General features: G+C 54.8%; 1 protein-coding gene across 1 annotated transcript in view; it reads left to right on the top strand.

Annotated features, from left to right (window-relative positions):
* Positions 1-21,367, top strand: part of CNTN6 (contactin 6) — a 143,106-nt gene that overhangs the window by 14,502 nt on the left and 107,237 nt on the right. Inside the window, 2 exon segments of the mRNA XM_054594617.1 lie at positions 13,810-13,936; positions 18,865-19,040. Coding sequence (XP_054450592.1) covers positions 13,810-13,936; positions 18,865-19,040 — 303 coding nt within the window.

Genomic DNA, 21,367 nt, shown 5'->3' with positions numbered 1-21,367 from the left:
GCCGCCAGCGTCACGTTGAAACGCGAGGCCCTCAGGGAGACAGGGTCGCTCGAGCGCCACGATTAGCATAAAGCCAGGGAGGCAGCGATGTGAAGGGGGAGAAGCCAAGAAACTCTGAGTCTGCAGGTGTAATGTGACGAATTCTTCCATTAAAAAGCAATTCCACTTACTCAAACAGATACCACGGTCTAATGTGTAGTCCTGGTCTATTGGCAACTTTAAAAGTATGAAAAAGCCACGTGAGACAAGTAAGAAAAGAGGGGGCTGGCCCGAGGCTGGGGTAGCGGGCCCTTGTCACGGCCCGGTTTTTCCCGCAGAACCGGGAAGCGCTGCGCTGCCTGGGCCCCAAGGACCGGTGTGCGTGGGACCGCACAGCCGCAAGCCCTGTGCTTCAGTACCCATGTTACTTATCTTCGAGGCGCGGTAGACTCTTCCCCGTATTTTTATATAAATGTTACTTGCTTTTTATAAGGAAGAGTTCCTATGGACTCAAAGCTCTAGTCCTGTTTCTGGGGACCCTTCAAGAGGACTGTTGTTTCCGTCTCTGTGTTGATTTTCTCCTGTGTAATACTCTCACCACACACTTGGTGGCTTAAGGCCACTCACATCGCCGTTCCTGGGGGTCAGCTGCCTGGACACAGCTCATCTGGGCTCTTTGCTTCAAGGTTTCATTGAAGGGGCCATCAGGTGTGGGCCAGGACTGGGTTTTTACCGGAAGACCCGGGCGGGGAAGGACCTGCTCTCCATATGCCGGGGCCGTGGCCAAGCCCAGGCCCCGCACGCGTGAGACGGAGGCGTCCTCAGCCCGGCCAGCTGCCAGCCGCCAGCCGGGGCCGCCTCAGGCCGTCGCCACGCGGCTGGGTCGAGTGCGCTGGTCAGGTGGGCAGCGGAGACCCTGTGTAGTCAGACGGAAGTCACAGTCTCACATAACTCCTCGTCCCCTCGCCTACATCTGATTCGTTAGCAGCAAGTCACGGGTCTCACACGCAAGGGCCAGGAGTCATACAGGGTCGAACCGCCTCAGGGGGGTCCTTGGGGGCACTTCCTGCCACACGCTTCCCGTCCTGTGCCTGAGAGTTGGACCATTTTGCCAAATGGATGTTACGAAAATAACACAGGGGAGAGAGTCATGGCACCGAATCTAGGTCCGACCCAGAGACTTCAGGGCCGATCCGCCTCAGGCTGCAGATAGAAAAGGCCCCTTACTCATTCCTTGCCTTGGCTGGCGCCCAGACCCCAGCAGTGGCGCGTTGGGAAGAAGCGTGGAGATCAGCGCGGGCATGGGCCCCCCCGCCCCCCGCACCGCGTGGTGGACCCTCGGGGATGAGCCCGGAGGCTTGTTTACCCTGATTCCATGCGCCAAGGGTTCAAAGAAGTCATGGTAAAATAACACACGCCACAGCTCGACTCCGGGACGGGTCCAGCGTCAGCACCGTTCGTCTGCTGCTCCCACGGGCCCAGGGCCACGGCACCCCGCACGGCGTCCGAAGCGAGCACTCGGGGCCCCGGGAAGGGACCGGCCAGCAGCCGCGACGGGACGGCAGCACGCGCACAGCTGGGGGCTCACGGCTGGTCGCGTGGCACGTTGCGCTCTTCGCTGGGACGTTTCCGCTCTGAGCATTTTCCACCAGCAGCTCCAGTGAGGGAGCGCCGCGGGGCGGGGAGCCCACGTGGCGGGCGAGAACGCGTGGGTCGTGGTTCCAGCAGGAACCGCCGTGGGGTCGGCATCACACGCAGACGCCTTCGGTGCGGATTGGGGGGCGGGGTCGCGGGGGAGGTGAGCACAGCTGTGTGCGCCCGACGCCTTCGCTGCCCCGAGCGACGAGGGACATCAGACACGAAGCCCTGCTCCCCGTGGACGTGAGCCGGTCAGCGTTTGGTGGAGCTTCATCTCAGGGGCTCCCGAGCCCTGGCTGTGGACCGAGACAGCCCCGCGGACACAGGGCCTCAAAGCCCCTTCCGTGAGAACTGGCATTTAGGAAGCTCACTCACGATTTCCTTTTAAATGTTACCTTCATTTGCTGTCATTTTTACACTGGGGGATTCTTCCCTCCTCCACAGTGAAAATGGTGTTTAAAAACAATGTTTATAAAAGATGTGAAGAGAAAAAGAACCCAACACCTATTTGGCCCCAAGAGCTTCGAGCGCAGTCAGTGTAAAGGGTGCTGGGAGCCCCGGGCCGCGGAAGGCGGTGGTTTTGCGTGAGGCAGCCTTCAAGGTTTGCGCCGAACTCGGCAGCCGATTCCTTAGTTCTGGCCAGAAACGTGCTCATGGTCATAACGCAACGTGGTGCAACAAAGGTTAGGTTCTCGCGGGCCCCGCTTGTTGCCCTTGGTGCCAAACTGCAAATGACTGTGGTTGTGGAAATTGCGCCTGTAACCTCCGCGGCTTCTGAAAGAGTTTGTTTCAGAGGCAGGAGTTGCTTAACAGCGTTTGGCATTTGCTCGGCGGACCAGTCACCCCAAGAGCAAGCGTGCATCTCCCTTCCCTCCTTGGTGCGGGGCGCGCGGAAATGCTCCGTGAAGGCGGCGGGGACCCTGGGCACCAGGCTGCCGCAGACGCGCCCAACGCTGAGGAGCGTGGCGGCTCTGCCTTCGCGACCTGGGTGGTCTGGGTACCCCAGACGCACAGCGTCCGCTCAGAGGGGCGGCTGCAAGGCCACTTCCTTCTCTTCAGATGCGGGAGGAGGAGGGGGATCCGCTCGTTCGGTGTTCCGCCGCGCTGGGCCTCCAGGCGCGGCTGGCGTGAGAGGTGCGTGGTGCGTGTCCGGCGCTCAGCGAGCGAAGGGCTGTGACGAGGATGGCCCGACCTTCCACTGCGAAGCCCTGAGGCCTGGAGCCGCGTTAGAGCTCAGTAAATAGTCACTTAAAAGCATACAGTTACACAAAAATAGATTAAACCCTTTATACTCAGTGAAGAGTTGGGGATAGGTTTTTACAGGAAATTCATTAATTATAGCCCCAGAATCCAACCTGTATTGTCCATTATTTATTCATTAAACATGGACCAAGGGACATCGCATTCAGTGTTGCAGGTGCCAAGGATTCAGAGGTAAACAGAAATAGCCAAAAATAAAGAGCATCCATGGACCTTCCTGGGCACAGCCCAGGGCAGTTCCCACGTGCCTGTCAAGGCCCCAGAGCCGAGCGAGAAGTGCCCTGTCAGGCGCCGATGACACCAGGGAGCGCCTTGAGGTCATTAACTTCATTACTCTCCTTTGCTATTTCTGTAGCTGTCAGATTCTCCACAATTCAAGAGATACAAAAGCGTTTTCTCTGAGAAAAGAGGTTATTCAGACTCGCCTGCTCCCTGCCCACGTCTGCCCTGGAGAATTTCCCCGCCAGTGGCTTTGGGTTTAGGGCATAATGGCAATGAGTCACGTCAGCGCCATTGGCCAGCGACACACCCCGCAGCGCTGCCCGCCAGCCGCCTGAAACGCGCGGTCCCGGCCTCTGCTTCATCCCTGGCCGGTCGGCGCGGAGGCGGAGGCGACGCCTTGTTGCGTGGACCACGGTCCCCCCACGCTCACCTGAGCTCCGGCTGTTGCCGGGGCAGAGGTGCCAGCGGCGCCAAGCGCGCAGCCCTGGGACCCAGCCACGTCGTGATTTGCGGGGGGAGCGCGGCTTGAACTGCTCAGACCAAACGGTTGTGAGAGGTTATGGGTAGCGGACATTTTCCTGTCCAAGTCCATCCCAGTCCGTGAATACCGAAAGGCACCTGAACTTTACAAAGCAGCACCTGCGCTTTGTGACGCCAGCCAAGCACATGCACACATGCGAACACAGGTTCAGACATGGGAACATAGGAACACACACATGTGCGCACACCGTAAATGCACTACAAATGTACTCACGGGCACAGAGAACAGACAGACGTTGTCGGAGCGGAGGGGGTTGGGGGGCTGAGTGAAGCAGGTGAAGGGACGGAGCAAAACAAACGCGCGGGCGCGGACAGCCACGGGGCGGGGGCCAGAGGCGAGCGGGGGCGGCGGGAGCAGGGGGAGGAAGGCGGCAGAACGGGGCTTGGCTGGGGGTGGCGCGCACACGACGTCCTGCGGAATTGTGCGCCCGAAACCTATGTAATTGTATTAACCAATGTCACTCCGATAAATTCAATAAAAATGGTGTTATAAAGCTGACTCATGGCCCCAGAGCGTGCTCTCCGATATTTCGGTGTTAGCACGCGTGCCCTAGTCAGCAGAAGCGCTTGGCACTTGTGAATTATGGGCGTTTGCAGAAAGTTCATGAAACAGCGGGCTCCTCTCGCCCCGCGTCCACGGGAGACAAACGGGAGGTTATGAACTAAGTGGGAGCCAACCTGCCACAGCCGCGGGCACTGCACTGAAGCAGGTCTCTGTGCTCGGCGTTGGAATCAGCGTGGAAAATTAAGATGAATGTCTACAGTTTTGTAGACCCAGATCTAAACAGGGTTTTGGTTTCACTTCTTTGTCTTTAAAAAACAACAACAGCAACAGCAGGCATTTTAAATCCATCCCTTGGGGCGGCTGCACCCAGTCGGCGCTGCGTGGCCTCAGCCCCGTGGCTGTGTGACACGGTGGCCGGCCGCCCGTGACGCCCCATGGCTGGCGGTGCCCGTCTCTGCGCCCGGCCCGGCACCTTTCCTCTTCCTGGAGCACCTGTCCCTCCGTCGCTCTGGCGCCTGGGCGGCTGGCCTCGGGCTCTGCCCCACGGAAGGCGCGACACGGTGTGCGTTGTCCTCGGAGTTGAGTCAAGGCCTGACTACGATGGTGAATGTCGCTGGCGCGTGGAGCTGGTCGCACACTGTCCGAAACGTTCTCGCCATTGCCTCCCGTCCCAGCCGGGAGACTGTCGGCGTGGCAAAGCATCGCCCGGCTCCGCAAGATTCAGCCAGGTGAGCATTAACACTAACGATCAGAAAACCGCACACGTTAATTCTCTTAGAGCCAGTCGTTCTATTTCTAGAAAATTGTGCGAAGGAAATGATCATAAATATAGGAAAGCCATTAGTATTACAGTATTTATAACAGAAAACAAGTATAAAACAATGGAAACATTTCCATTTGGATACATTAGTCGCATGGTGAATTGTGAAATTTTCAGAATTTATAGTTCTATTAAAAATAAAATTTAATGAGTGCTAGTTAAGTAAGGGGAATGTTTATACTATTAGCAACTGGATAGCAACAGAAATTAAAAATTAAAAATAGATAAAATTTGGGAATTACAGCCACCAGTAGCCTAATATAGTTATTCCGCAGTGGCAGAACTGGGTATTTTTTCTCTTTGTATTTCTGAGTCTTGCAAATATTCCATAATGAGCATCTACTATTTTTATAACGGTATAAAATAATAACCTTAAACTTTACAAAATGCCAGTTCAGTGAGGGAGCTTCTTCGTGCGTGTCCCCGCCAACGGGCTGGGTCGCAGGCGGTCTGTCTGCTCCCCCGGGGGCTGGACGGGCCAACGGGCATGAGGCAGGCCAGGAGGGAGGACGGCGAGAGCAGGGAGAAGGGAGGGCCGCACACCCACTGTGTGGGTGCCCCGAACCCATGCAGCAGCACCTTGCGCGGTGAGGACACTGTTTATGTTCAAACGCCCGAGTGAGAGAAACAGGGGCCAAGGCAGAACTGGCTGGAGCCCGAAGGAGTAGACAGCAAGTACCAAAGGCCACCCCCTGACGGGATCAGGCAGTTCCACCGCTCTTCCCAGAAAGAAAACTTTTTTGTTGTTTTTGATTATATGTCTGCACCAAAATCGCGTGTGCTCTCGTCAAGCCACGGACGTCGGGGTCCTACCTGTGTTCGCGATTCACAGGGTTTAGAGGGATTTCAGAGGTCCCGCTTCCCAGACGCTCCCTGTGGGTTTGTTGCTGCTGCGTCGGCGGACGCGGCACCGTCTGAGACAGAGGCAGCCTGGCCTCCAAGGAGGCCGGAGGGCCGCCGCACTCTTGACGTGGATAAAAGGTTTTATGGGGTTTCCTAACGTCTTTGCGGGGGGACAGGGTAGCCACGGGCTTTTAGGTGCTTGTGTGCTTGACGGCATGCTGTTAGTTTTCAGAAGCTGAAGTTGAAATGCTCTAAATTGGGGAAGGAATAGGCCCAAAGACGCTGAAGATCAAAAGAGAATCTGGGTTTGCCTCTCAGTTGGCCCCTTAGCATCAGCCCTAAAACAGCCCGGTCCCGTTCGCCCTAAAACTATAGATAATCCAAACGGAAACACACCGGCTAGCGGCCGCGCCGGGCCCTGCTGTCTTCCTGCCCAGCCCCCGCCCTCCCTCTCTTCGCCATCTGGCTCCTCTGCCCGGGGCTCCGTAGCCCACGTCATGGTTTCCCTTCAGTCACCCACTTACCCAAAACCTGGCCTTTGTGCCTCACTCCATCTGGGCTCGGGTAATGACATCTGCAGAAAAAAGGGGGGACTTCCTGGTCACCAGCACGAGCACTTTGTCGTTCCTGTGCCCACGGTCCCTCTCTAACATGTGGCGATCTGAACGATGTTCTCGGCCTCCCACGGGACGCCTGGGAGCAGTCGTATGATGTCCTCGCCTGACGCCTGGACCACGTGACTACGTCAGACCACAGGGCAGACAGTGGAATTACAATGGTCAGAGTGGGAAGTGAGAGTCCCGGTCAGCTGGCCCCAGTGGGGAGATAAGGCTGGATTTTCTGCACGAGCCCAACAGAATCACCAGGGCCCTTGAAGGGGACGCGAGAGACAGGAGACACGCATGTGACCGTGGAGGACCAGCCAGAGCGCTGGCACCTGAGAAGGACTCCGTGCACGCCCGCGGGCTTGGGAGGTGGACGCAGGGCCCGCCCCCAGCCAAGGGTGCAGCAGCCTGGACAAGCCGCAAAATGCGAGGACAGGAGTCGGGCTTCTCAGGGCGTCGGGAAGCGGGCGAGGCTCAGCGGGCCCCGCTTTGGAACCCAGGCCCACGGGACGGTACGCTGACCAATGTGTGCCGCTGAGGTGGAGGCCATCCGTCATGGCAGCGACAGGAAACCAAGTCAGCTCTCCTGCTACAACAGCCTCCACGCCTCACGTCGGCCGTCCTCTGAATGTTCGGCTGTCTCCTCTCCTTTGCCAACTCCAAGATGTGGAGGGACCCCTGGTCTTCGTCTTCAGCTCTCCTTTTCCACAAGGCCACGTGTGACCGCCGCAGACAAAGCCACACCGCCCACCTCTGCCCCCAGCCGCCGCTCCCTCTCCACCTCTTCTAAGTCAAAGAGCTCCCCCAGGCTTTCAGATTTAACCTGTTGTAATGATGTTTGTGAAAACAGCAAAACTGTGCATCTCTAACAAATGTAAACGAACCCATGCCATAGACACCGTTCCCTGTAGGGTCGCGGCCTGTCCACCGTTCTCACAGGCACCCCTGCCGAGGGCGCGCCTCACGACCCACAGCCGGGCCCCGCCCCCCCCCACACCCGCTCTCTGCCGCCGACCTTACCTCGGCTCTCGAAACCTCGGTCCGCCCACCGCGAGGCGCGGAATGCTCACGTCTACCTGCCAGTGTTCTTGCCAGGATGGAACGAGAGAATTCATGTACGAGTCCAGCTGAGCCCCGGGGCTCCCTCCACGCCGGAGTCGCTCTTACTTGATCCCGAGTTTATCGCGTGCGATACGTTTACCTGGCTTTGCGTGGCCAGTGCCGACAGGGCTTCAGCCTGTGATCAGGGCAACAAAAGGCAGTTGAGTTGACTGTGGGGTCCTTGATCGACGTGTGCCGGCCGTGTCCAAATAGTGGTGACGGAGATTGATGTGTTGCTTTGGCTTTAACCTGACAAGATAAACAGGATGGGAATTCGTGGTAATGAACCGAACGCCTCGTGTCGGGACCTGCCCTGCGATCTTCGTGCCGCTCCCGCTGCGCCACAGACCTCGCAGCAGGGCTCACGCGCCCCCCGCCCGTCTCTAGTCGCCCTAGGTGTCGGGGCTCAGACACTGTGGGCCTCCCGCGTCCCGCCGTGCGCGCCACGGGAGTTCCCTCCGCTAGAAGAATTTACAAAAATAACCAGGATGACAGCGTTAGGTTCCCAGTAGCTCCCAGTGAAGAACTGTCTTCTCAAACGTCCATCGCGCAGAAGAAGTATCAGGAGGGCCATTGCCCGCTGGCTGGAAACCCCTCCTTTGAAAATCTTTGATGTTAGTTTGAATCAGGACTTGATCATTCTTCAGGTTATACAATAAATGCCGATTTAAGTGTGGCTGGAATCTCAGTATTGCTTGAAGTTCCAGCTACTCTGAGCGCACACTTTTGTCCGCTTTACTGACTGACGTAGAATACCGCGTCAGTGAAGGTATACGAGATGTCGATTTGATGCATGTGTGTGTTACACGTGACCTCGTGAGGTTACCTAACCTTTGCCCCACTTCCCGTATGTGCCTTCTCTCATCTGACGCACCCCCTCGCACAACGCCCTCACCGTTCATCCGTGTTGTCGGAAGTGGCCGCATTCTCTTCTTTCTACGGCTTAAGGCTTAATAATATTTATAGGTAGTTGATAGATAGCTGATAGATGGATGGATGATGGAGGACAGATCCAAGTGCCATGTTTTCTCCACCCGCGCACCCATCGATGGGCGCGTACGTTGCTTCCACGTGGTGGCCACTGTGAATGACGCTGCCGTGAACACGGGCACCTGCACCTTTGAAATAATTTCAAATACACCTTTATATATAATCATCAAACTATTACTAACCTAAAATTCTCTTCCCATGGGAGGGTGAAGGCCAGTGATTTCAAACACCAGCCTCTCCCTGGCCCTCACGTCCGAGCCGCTCAGGGCGCCCGCTTCTTTTCTGGGCAGCGAGGCCCGCGAGCCCCAGGCACCCACCCAAATAACATCTGCAGACCTGAGCTCATAGACGTGCTGTGTGTGTTCTCCACAGCCACAAACCCGCCTCTTATCTCTTCCCTTCTACTCGAAAAACAATAAATCCCTGAGCAATCCTTAGTGTTTTCTTTCCTCTTAATCATCCTCCTCAGTTCAATTAGCTGACAAATCACCTTTTCATTGCTTCCAATCCTCACTCTCCCCGCCTTCGTGTGGGATACATCTCACCAATTAGACTCCGGCTCTAATCCCATGCCTCTGGCTTTTAAAACTCTTCTTAAACTCTAGCTTTATCTGTTTACTCTCCAACGTAGATAGCTGATTTTCCCCTCTCTTTCCCCCCTTAAAAAAAACCGAGCCTGGCCCGTCTTCCCCATCAAAGCCACCGCCGCCAGGCCTCAGGATGGGGGGGCTGCAGCTCAGAGCCCGCAGTCGGACGTGAGCCTCCGATCCTCGTGGCCTGGGGCCCCTCCCTGGAATTGCTTTTTTCTTCCCTGTAAAGCAGGCAGAAATCTCCGAGATTTTTTTCTTTTTAATTTTATAACTTGGTCGGAAAACAAAGGGAAATTGGAGGAAGAGGGATTGATTCTCTTCCCAGGCGCTGAGCGGCATGGGAGACAGAGTTGCCCGAGTCCGGGGGTGCGGTGTGGACCCTGCGGAACGTGCACCGGGGGTAGAGGCACGGCCTGGCGGGGCCCGGGAGGCGGCCAGCGGGGGGCCAGCGCCCCAGGGCCGAGCCGGGCAGCACCCTCCGGCTGGGGCAGCACCCGCAGCACGACTGTGAGCGGACGCTGAGCTCCTCTCAGCTTGAGGCAGGGTCAGCGATGTTCCTCGTGGCTGTTCTTGTGCAGAAAACCAGTGTTCTCGCTGCTTCCTGGTGGTGCGGACGAAGCAACGAGGTTCTGCTCTTGTGTAGTAGCTCCAGGACAGCCGGAAAACAATCTGACCGTTTACTGAAAGAGACCAAGCAATTCATTGACAAGCTAGACTTTTTGCTACCGTGAATCAAGCTTTAGAATTTGGGTCACAACAAGTATCTAGGAATAAGTAAGATACCAAAACCAAGCTGCTCGTATCTTTCAAAATGAAACAGGTTGTGAGAAAGCGCCTGCTTCTGTTAGTCTTAAATCCGTCGATCAAGTGAGATTGGAGGTGTGGGCATCTCGCAAAAGGTCCCGCAGGGGTCGAAGCTCCTCCTCGGCACTCGAGAGTCCTTTGAAAGCCACGAACGGCCCTCCCCAGCGCAGGGTGTCATTAGCCTGGTCACACTCAGGCTTAGATGCGTGGAGCTAGACTGGCCCTTCCCTGCGAGTCGGGGTTGAGGAGGGTAAACAGGAACACCGGCCACGCCACTTGGTGCCGGCACCAGGCGCTGGGCTCGTGCTTCATCCACGTTTTCTCTTTTCGGGGGAGGAGCGTAAGTGGAGGCTGTAAAGCTCTGGAGATGTACGAAGAGCACAGAAAGGCCATGCATGCCTTCAAAAATGGGACCCGCCTCTCAACATGTTTGCTCCAGTCTCTTTCCTTAATCAAAAGATCTGTTGTTTTCTCTAACAGAGGTGTGTTCATTTTAGACATTCAAACTGCGAAAAGCTATGCGAAGAAAATTAAAAAACTTACCCCCAAATAATACTTTTAATAGTCAAATTTATTAAAACTCGGTAACATTGCAGCCATCCTTCTATGTCTATAAACGTACAGAAGGTAGATTAACATGTAGGTAGATAAATGCGTAGAAAGAGAAAAATACGTTCATAAAAATGAGATCATGCCATAGGGACTACTTTTAACATGGCAATTAAATTTTATTTTAGTTTAAAATAAGTAAAAATGACGAGTACTTTGAACTTCTAATAAATGAGTTGCAACAATTTTTTTTCTAAAAGATTCCCCTGAGGCTACAGGACGCCCTCTAAATCAGAGTGCACAAAATGACTCGTGTGTGCGTGTGCGTGCGCACGCGTGTGTGTGCGTGTGTGTGTATGGCTTATGCTTTTGACTTTTTTCGGTGAAAGAAGATAATATTAGCCCTCACATTGCTAGCTATATCCCCTCATCCACGCTTCCTTTTTTAATTTGTGTTGGTATGATCACGTCACCCAAGCTTGTAACGCCGCCTTCCGCCCCCCACCTAAGCCCGACCCTGGTCCGCGAACGTCAGCTGTGGCTCCGCACGCTGTCCACGCGCGTCTGTTTCTCCTTCATTCTTAAGACCGAGAGATCTTACCTGACGGCTTTCCTCGTTAACTCAGTCATTTCTCTGAGAAGAGTCATCTATGTTGCAACCCCTGAGAGGTTTTCTTTTCTTGTTGATGTTACAGAATGCTGGACGTTGCTGTATTTAAAAGATGTCTCGGTGGTGGGTGACCGCCTTGGCACCTGGCACTCAGGATGCTGAGACTGTTCGCCGCTGTCTGCTGGGATAGGAGGCTGCTGTTACTGCCTCAGAGATGAACCTGATGTCTTTCTCTTTTTCAGTCTTTAAGATGATTTGTTGGGTCAGCCTGGGCTTCCGGCAAAGCCTCAGCTCTGAGGCCCAGTCAGGCAGCGGGCACGCGCCTCGGCGGCTCTCGGCCCTGGAAGGGGTGTGGGCCGCTGGCTCACAGGCACAGTTCCTACTAGCCCGGCTCCCCCGTCAGTGACGCCAAGGGGGTGCCGACGCAGGGCCGGTGTAGTTGTCTTTTTCATTCACGGATTTTTCCTCAATTGCTTAATTATCTGTGCTTTCTCCACGGCATTCATTACAATCATCTCAAATTATCCTTTTATGTCAGTAATTGGATTTTCAGCCATCGTCTGTTTTGTGCCTTGCCTATTTTAATTGACTTATTAGTTCTTGAAAGGTGCAGTTTTGGTTGCAATTTGTATCCGTAAGTTTGCAGCCTCCTCATTTATCTGCTTCTGTTGGAGTTTTCTCACCAAGTTGTTGTCTCTTCTTTTTTCCCCTTTTCTCGTTGTATTTTGTATTATTTGTTATGTTGTTTTTAAAGTTCGTGTTCTTAGTCTACAGCACGAAACAACTTCGAGAGATTTCCTAGGGTCCCCCGAGTCCTTCCCTTCTAGGACGGGCTCCTGCCGGCCCCCGGCTCGCCCCATCCCTGGCTCCGCGCCGTAGACTCCGGGCGTGGCTCCTGCTCTGTGCGCTCTGCACCGGCAGTCGCTTATCCCTCCGTCTGGCGGAGCACGTCCTGGCTTTCCTCCCAGCCCGTCAGGACCTGCCCGTCCGCCCCTCGGACCCCCGGTTTGGAGGTGGGACAGACAGTGAGGACGCCCGTCCCGTAGTCTGAGGGCCCGGCGGGGCCGACAGAGGTTCAGCCTTTAGCTCGGCTCCTGGGCGCCGGTCTTTATTTTAAGGTTTTGTTTTTGGTAACAAGGGGGCAGCAGTGTGAGAGGTAGGTCGTGGGGGATGTAAGAAAGCCACGCACAGTGTCAGAGGCCGCGGGGAATGAAGGGGGACACCTTGGTCGGGCCTGAGGGAGGAGAGGAAGGAGGGACCGCTGCAGCGGGCCCGGCGCAGCAGGCACCCTGTGGGCGGGGGCGGGGGCGTGCGGGGGGGAGAGGCCCTCCCCCCAGGCAGCGGGCGCAGCCATGCCTGGCGGCCGCTTACCTGCGAAGAATGGGCAGAGGATGCCGGGGGCCAGGCACTTGCGCTGAATGGGCATTGGAACGTGGACACAGGGAAGGTAGAGGGGACCCACTGCAGGCCACTGTCAACGGACAGAGGTGTGTACACATGTGTGTGCGCACACAGGGGGCTCACAGCGAGAACGCCTCCGAGCGGCGAGCGCACTCAGCGCCCAGGTCGCGGCGTCTGAACACCGTCCCCCAATGAAAGGGATGAAATGGGCGGCGCTCCTGGCTGAGGCTGGGGCAATACACGGTGATTCTAGAACATTCCGAGTGCCGTGAACGGCGGAGGAGTCCAAAGAAGACAGGCACTGGTCAACGCCAGGAAGAAGCCAGCGGGGGTGGGGCCCTGCTGGCCAGGCCCGGCGCCCCGGGGACATCAAAAGAAATGGCAACAGGCTACCGCTGGTTTCAGAAAGTAAGACCCGTGGCTGCAGGTGGATAGACAGGCCCTCGCTGGTAGAGGTGGACAAGTAAACGCGTAAATGTCCCGCGGTGGGGTCTCTCCTCAAAACCCCTGATCACAGCGCCCCCGCTCGTTAGAAAGGGGAGAGGAGGGACTTGCCAGACGGCGCCCCGACCACTGGCCAGAGGGGCCCTCAGCAGCGAGGGGGCGGACAGAGGCCGGCCCCCGAGAGCAGGCTGCCGAGGGGTGCACGTCCCGGTCCGATCTCGGCGTCAGGGCGCCCGGCTGTGCCCAGGGAGGGCGGGCAGGACGGAGGGAGCCCCGAGCGACCGCTGCACCCTGCATGGCTGGGGGGGGCGTTTCCATGTGATAGTTTTAAAAATGAGCTTTACTGGTTTCTGGAGAGCTTTTGAAAGTCTTCATCGTCCCTGTAACTGTAGCCGCTGCGCACCCCGCCCTGGCCTCGGCGGCCGACCGCTCGGACCCGCGCAGGGGCAGCGGAACTTCCCGAAGTCACTGCCTTGTGATCTGAGCCACCTTCCGGGGGGCCACGGTCGGGGGCAAGGGACGGCGGGGGGTGATTCCACATCGCGGGAGGCCGAAGAGGCAGAGCCAGGTAATGACGCCTGTGGTTCGCACGGGGACCCTTTGGCTTTGAAGGGCGTTACTAGGAAAACGGCAAAGTGGGACGTGACGCTGGAAGGCTGGCGTGGGGTCCGTGCTGATTTCTAGATGCTGGTGGTTTTGCTGGGGTCACGCACAAGAATCCTGTTGCAGGAAACACAAGCTGCTTTATGTGCGATAATGAGCATCAGTTCGCAAACGTACCCTCAGTGGCTCAAAACTTTTCTTTGTACCATTTTTGTTAAATTTTTATTGCACGTGTTGGCAGGTGACGGGCCTTGGGCCGAGAGTGGGACGCGGATTCTCACGTGGGGCTCTCTGTCTCTCCCCAGGTGGCGGTCCTCTCAGCCGCCCTTCCTTCACCCAGGAGCCGCAGGACGTCACGGTCCCTTTGGATTTGTCACAGTCTGAGGTCACCCTGAGCTGTGCCGCTACTGGCCACCCGCCTCCGCGCTACAGGTGAGGGCTGGCCCTGGCGCCGCCGTGTTTGTGGTCTTGTCTTCGAGGGAAACCCCCCCGAGTGCATGAAGGGCTGACCTCGCAGGGGCAGCCCAGCGACTTGACGCGGGTGCACAGCTGCGTGCCCCGCTCTCCGACGATGATGCGGGTGTTTGTCCCCAGAGTGCCGGTCATGCTCCCGGCAGCGGCCCCCCCACCCCTCCCCCGGCAGCCGCCTCGGGGGCTCTGTCTGCTGATGAGGTTTTCTGGGAACAGTTATTCTTGACGTCGGTGCCTCGCAGGGTCAGGCTGAGGTTAGAACTGAAAGTAAAGAAGGAAAGGAACAAAGAAAGGAGGGGAAGGGAAGAGGGAAGGAAGGAGGGAGGGAGGGAGACACAGAAAGATAGAAAGTAGTAGAACGATTAAGTGAAAAAGCAGGAAGGAAAGGAAGAGGTTTGTTTCCCAAATCCAGAAGTGCCAGCGTATTCTGTCCCCGCCCTCCCCGCCCAGGGCGGGGCTGCTGCCTCCGTCACCGCACCTGCAATGAGGACGAGTGTGGAAGCGTCCCCCTAAAAGCAGTGAGTCGGAAGGGACACTTTATTGTATCTGATAAGTTTCTGTGACTCCACTGGTAGGGCCCATCACCCCAAAAGCACTGCTTTTAGAAAAATATCTTGAAAACAGCTCTGTAACTTCTAAGGCAGAACAATGACTTCATGCCGGACGAGAAATAGTTGCGTTTGTTTCTCACACAGAGCCTGCGGGCTGCGGGGCGGGGGCCGCGTGTCTCTGCGCTCGGAAGGCTGCGGGGAGGCGCGGTCCGATCCTCGTGGTGGGCGGGCTCCCCGGTTTACCAGTGCATGCGCGTAGAGGTCACGCTTGGGTAAATAAGAACGGTATTTTGTCGGTAAGAATTCTGTATGCGACGTGAATATAGGAAAAGGCAGAACGAATATTAATATGACGATTGTAACTTTGGGTTTTAAAAGCATTAAAAAAAAAACTTAGTTGTTAGGAGGGAAGTTGAAGCAACACACACAAAAAAGTAGCAGTTCAGCCCACTTTGGCGCAACAAGGTGTATTGCCTACTTTTTAGGTTGCATTAAAAATACCTTAGTTATATTTATAACTGCTTTGATCTTAAACTTGTCTAGATTAATTAGATAAATTACTTACTGCACAAACTAAAGACCAATTTTCCCTTGCATTTTGTTGGGCTAACTTCAGCAGCTTCTTCTTCTTCTTCTTTTTTTTATAACAACGGAAGAGTCGAAAGGCTGCGTCTTGTCACGTTCTTCTCGTATGCGGGCAAAGGCCCCGCCAACGAGCCCAGCGGTTCAGGCAACACTGTTCACTTTACAAATGGCTTGTTTGTTTCTCTTAAATAATGAGCTGTCTTAGTTAATTTAACACGTGGGTAAATATATAAAACGCCAACTAATCCATTTTTCACATCACCTAGTACTTAATGTTGTAATTCTATTTTTTTATTTTTTGGGAGCCAATTTCATTGCTCATAAGAGTTGGTTGAGTTTGTTAAAAAAGGAAAAGAATATATAATAAGGAACATTTGCTAAGTACACGAGCTATCAACCAATCAATCAATCAGGCACTTATATAAAAATATTTATTGGTTTATAACAGGCAAAAATAAATACATAAATAAAACAGTGGTTCTCAATGTAGTTCACTTAGCAGCTTTATCTATAAAGAAATGCACCGGATAAGAAGGCTGCAGATTCCCATATTGTTTCATGGCTTCTGTTTCTGAGATACTTGTAAACTGGAAGGCTACAGACAGGTCATTTTGTTCCAATCTCATAATCTGGGTTAACCCATCTCTAATATTAGAGCATAAAATACTCATAGGCAAGAGGCTGTGGAGAGAGTGAGGAAATAACTGAATTTTTAATGCTTAAATGTCAGACTCAGAGCCAATTTCCTTGATAATAAAGCAAAGGGCAGAGGTATCTCAGAGAGTGCGCATTAGCGACAAAATATGAAATTTAGTTTTCATGTGACCCTTTCCAACTTAAATTTTATAACAAAACCTCACCGCTAACCCTGTTCGCCTTCGATTGTGCGTGTGTGCGCGCGGGGAAGGAGGGGAGGCCTCTGGGATCCAGGGGCCCCGTGTTACTCGAGGTCGCTTGGATGAGTGTGAGGCGGCGCAGAAGAGGTCTTGCCGCGGAAGGAAGAGGTTTGGACCTAAGCTTCCCATGGAAAAGCTCGCTCTGTACGTTTAAAGGCGTGCGAACGGAAGTCTAGCCAGCGAGCCCGGTGACGGGGAGGGCTGCCCACAGGCGGCGCCGGGTAGGAGCGCGCCCACCTGTGAAGCCTACGGTAACCGCCGTGAGCCGAGTTCCAGCTCAGAGTCCGTGTTCTATTCGGAAAAGGCAAGCCACACAGAAGCGACTTCCACAGAGGCCGTCCTCTCCATCAGAGGCGAAGGTCTTTGCCTGCCACAGGGGGTCTGTGCCAGCTCTGGGCTGGGTCCGGCCACGGCATGAGGGCCCTTCCTCCAGCCCAGTCTGCTATTCGCGGTCGCACCGGATCTCCAATCCCCCCCGAGCTAAAACAGGCTGTATGCTCTTGTGCTAACTTTGGAGCCGATGGGTGCGACTCCTGCAGACACTGGGTGCCCCTTGCAAGGACACACTGGCTGAGATTCTTGCCACAGGGCGATGGTGTCGCGTTGAGGGCACCTTGCCTCCCCAGCGAGACGGTTGACAGTTTGGGTCTTGGTGTCCTCCTCCGAGGTGACGGGTGGGCCCAGGAACAGGCGCCGTGAACAAGCACGCCACGCGGTCCTGAGGCAGGGCCCAGCTTCAGAACACACAGGGGCGCACACGCACACACACGCACGCACAGGATCGCCCCGTGCGAGGGCCGCAGGCAGACGGAGCCCCCCGCCGTCAGGGTCTTGACTGAGGGCTGAACTTCTCAACAGTGAAGGGTGTTCCCAGCGAAAGGTCACGATTTTAATTCAAATCCGTTATGTTTCCTGGAATTAGTTTGATATTAATTAGATGCTTGAAATAATGATCTAACGTGTATTTCCTCGTCGGAGTCATAGGAAAATTCTCCTCGGTGTTCGGTCCGATCAGTAACGTGTGCCTGACGACCACTCGAATTCATTAACGCTGCTTCCCCGTCGGTTAGAACGTATTAATTAGGACAAAGCCCGCACCGGGCGCCAAGCCCCCGATCTGTGTGCGCCGTTTAATGATCGTTGTGCTGTGTGATTAGAAGGATTATGGGAAGACGGCGGAAAAATCCATTTGCTGCCGCCAAGCCAAGCGCTTTGAATTTGTGTTGAAAAACAATTACCGAGCTTAATTAGGAGCATGTAACGGTGACAGCAGTCATTCCAGTGATTGATTTCAAAATTAAAGGGACCTGGCGAAGTGAGCGCCGTGTCTCCTTCGCTGTGAAATGAAAGAGGACGTGGGGTCCCAGGCGGTGCCCTGTGACGCAGCGTGGCCGTGTTGACAGGGAGAACGGGGCGGGGGCCGGTCTCCTCGCGCTTCTCCCAACATCGAGAACGAGACGCTGCACCCATTTCTCCAGGAAAAAAAAAAAAAAGATAGCCGAAAGTCCGGGAAGGTGAAACGTGGTCTTTTTGACTGCTGTCTTCCGACTTCCTCTTCTTAAAGAGGAGTTGGCGTGCCCAGTCATTGAGTGAATGACTTAAACGTGACAAGTTGGTCCAAACCCTCTGATGGATTTGATGTTTTTCCAGTCACTTCCGACCTTTCATAGCGTCCAGGGTGGTCGCCTACGCCCACCTTTCTTTTCTGGGGCAGATGCCAGACCCTCTCCCTGAGATGTTTCAAGAGGGTCCTAGAAAAGTCAGTGCTGTTTGGGAGTGTTAGGTAAAATGCCATTCCTTTCTAACAATTTGCCACCAACCACGACCACATATTTAATCCGACCTTAGTGTGGCTGGAAGAACCCCAGCCAAGCGGGCACAGACGCCACCAACGCCCGACGGAGAAGGGCTCCGTCCCAGGGGAAGGAACCGCCGCTTGTCTGTCCCAGTGACCGATGGTCTTAATTTAGCATTTTTAAGTGCCTGTCGTGCCCGGTGGTTTATAGGAACACACGAGGAGGGCATCTCATTCCATATGCAGTATCCATACTTCAAAAAGCCTGGCTATTTTGATGAAAGTTGGGAGGGGGCGGGGTGGGGAAAGCCAGAGGTAATTAGTGGATATCTGTTCAGCCTCAAATGACCAAATGGAATTTCTAAAGCGTCTCACCGTTCTTCAGACGAAATAACCACGAGGCCTTGCTCCCACTGAAGCCATGGACTAGAGAGCTACTCATTAACAATTAAGCCAAGAGCCTTCACTGCCCAAACACAGACCTCTCAGACTGCGGTTAAAGCGCCGCGTTAGTTTGGTATTCCTAAGGACCGTGGGCGTGGTTTCTGCGAGATTAGTTCTGCAAGGGAGAGCCTCGCGAGGCGGCCGTGTTCCTTGGACGCGGGCTGCCGTCCGCCGCGGACCAGCGCTGGAGCGTCCTGGGCCTCTTTCTCGTGCCGTTTGTAACACGCTCATCCCCCATTTCTCTCCCTAAATCATTTTGACATTCCATTTCGCAGTGTCAGCCGTGGGCGTTTGAAAAGTTGCTCAAGAAATAGGAAGGCCAGGGCTGTCGGCGGAATGTCTCAGTTTCATTTCTCCTGTCAAGAGTTTGGTTGCCTCTTTGTACACATTTGGGCGAATGTTTGTAATTCCTAAAGAGTGCATCTTTCAAACACCCTCGTTGTGGGCATCGCTGAGTCACGAAGACAGCTTTCTTCGGTGGAACTGGTAGGAGTTTCTCCACATGTAACCACGCTGGTTTTTTCATTGGTCGCCGTAATTACAAATGCATGTTGTGCATGACAGATAGCGGCCAACTCTTTGTCGTATACGCGTAATTTGCTTTTTTTCTCCTTGAAGGTGGAGGCTCAATGGCACGGACCTGGACCTCTCCGGGACCTCTCGCCGCAGGTTGGACGGAGGCAGCTTGGCGATCAGCCGCCCGCGGCCAGACCAAGACGCCGGCGCGTACCAGTGCCTGGCCACCAACCCAGTGGGCACGGCGCTGAGTCAGCAGGCGAGGCTCCGGTTTGCATGTGAGTGTGCAGGAAGCGTCTACAATGCCTGTGGTTCTGAAAATATAGTATTTTTATTATATTCATTTTAGGAAAAAACCCAGCTTTGCCACTCCTCTATTCTTTGACAGCAAGTATGAGTTTGTGGAGGCAAATGTTCTCCCAGCATGCGTTCTGTGAATCCAGACTCCGGGGTTAAACGCAATCTGTTTCAACAAAAGAAGACAATAGCAATGCTATTCTGTCTTGTGAATTATATTTGGAAACATCTCCAAAAGTTCCATATGGAAAAACTGAGGAAAGGACATCGGCTGTGTGACTGTCTTTCCTTTTTCTCTTGCGCCGGATACTAGCGTGCAGAGCACGGAAGGAAAGGCCAAGGGCAGCGGTCACTTCCTGGGAGGCGTCTGTCCCTGGGGCATGCGCGAGGTGTAATGGCCGCCAAAGGCAGGCTGTATATTAGCCGAGCGGTGTCCAGCTGCATCCCGTAAATGTTAACACGGTAATTACCTTGGTGACATTTGGCGACATTAGCAGATGAGCAATAGACATAGTGACCCTTACACCCTTTACATGCAGAATGGCCGGGGCCCGAGATGTTCCTTGTGGAGTCCAGGACACGCTGCGTGGGACATGATCCTCCCTGCCAGCGCGGTGAGGGGAGGGCGGTCGCGGGGCCCTCTGCACCTCCGCCCCCGGCCACCTCTCCCTGGGAGGACTCGCCAGGGCCGAGGGCCAGCGCTTGGGGAAAGGGCTGTGGGTGTGTTACTTCGAAGGGCGATTGCTTTGAAACTTGATTCATAAAACACGTGTCCGGAGCCCGCCTTGTAGAACTGCTTTGGCAGTCCGAGGCGTGCACAGCAGCGGCCGGGGGCGCTTCCTGGGTTGGCCGCGTGTTCCGAAGGCCCCTTGCTCCCCTCACGGCTCCCCTCGTGCTGGCAGTCTGAGGGCTGGCCTGGCTTCTGAGTACAGACACACATGTACATATGTGTACGTGTGGGGCCACACACCAATATACTATATGGCATGTGTGTATGTGTGGTTGTGCACATGCACACATTATCACACATGTGTGGCTGCGCATACCCACACACTGTACACGTTGCATGTTGTATGTTTACATACATGTGCCTGTGGTCGCACACACGCCCAGTGTATCTGACCAGGTGCACACTGTCCACGCCTGCGGAACAGAGGGAAACAAAGCAGGCGCCGTGCGCAGGGGCTGGCGGCCGGGCCGAAGCGCCGGGAAGGGTCATGGGCACGCCCCACATCCGCGTTTCAGCCTCGATCACCACTTGGGAGAACGAGGGGGAGCAGCAGCTGGCGGGCGATGTGCGTCGCAGAGATACACAGTTGCGCCACAGGCTCTGAGTCTCCTGAAACATTTATTTCTCCCGCTGGGGGAGAAAACGACGCTTGAACACGCCCGTGGTTGGGATCGGGGTCGCCAAGGATGAGCTGTCTCTGGCAGAGGGACACCCTGCAAACCCCGGCGCCACGGAGCCGATGCAGAGCGGCGGCCTCCACCCGCCCCGCGAAACAGCAGCTCTCTTGGCCCAGAGCCGACGCGCTGCTCTCGCGGCGCCTGTAGCTCCTTCTCACCTCTGCCCCCATTTTTAACAAAACATAATTTTAAATTGACTGCGTTATGACTTCTAACCTTTTGTTCTGCTTTAAAAACACGTGCGACTAGAAGTTTCCCTACGTTAAGATACGTGTTGCTTTTCTGCAGGAGGGTTTAAATCAAGGAGAGCGTGTGCTTTCACAGCGGTGAGCGGGAGAAATCAGTTCTTCCATCTTTGCTCCCTTGTCTCTTCATAAAATTTTCCATTTTGGGGCGCAAGGTGCATGACCGTTGACCCTTAAAAGCATTTCTGTTACTATTCATGCAGAAAGCAGAAGGGCCTACCTCCGCTAACTAGCCTTCCTTCAGGCTCTCGGAACCGCCGCGTCCTGGGTGCGGCGGCCGCGGCGCGCTCAGGCCTGGCTATGCGTGGCCTGCGGGGTCCGGGGAGAGGCCAGCTTGAACGGGACGGCCCCCGTGGACGTGGACCCGCCTTAAGCACGACTCACACTTTTTAGCCACCTATCAATTCTCTCTCTCCATTTCCTACGTCTCAAAGTAATTTTAAAGAGTAAACATATGTAATTGTTGATAGAGGAAGGGAACCAGAATCCACATGAATCAAAAACCATGGTCCCAGACAACCCAAAAGTTGTCCAGATAAAAGTAGTAATCGAGGGCCTTTGGCTCCGTAGACAGGATTTCTACCATATTTGCATACTTCTATTTCAGTCTCTTGCACAGGTCTTCACTAGAAGAAGAGAAAAACTAGCATATTTAA

Source organism: Pteronotus mesoamericanus, unplaced genomic scaffold (assembly GCF_021234165.1).
Source record: "Pteronotus mesoamericanus isolate MK-2021 breed Mesoamerican mustached bat unplaced genomic scaffold, CSHL_Meso_final scaffold_533, whole genome shotgun sequence".
Taxonomy (NCBI): domain Eukaryota; kingdom Metazoa; phylum Chordata; class Mammalia; order Chiroptera; family Mormoopidae; genus Pteronotus; species Pteronotus mesoamericanus.
This window is presented reverse-complemented; position numbering and strand designations above follow the sequence as displayed.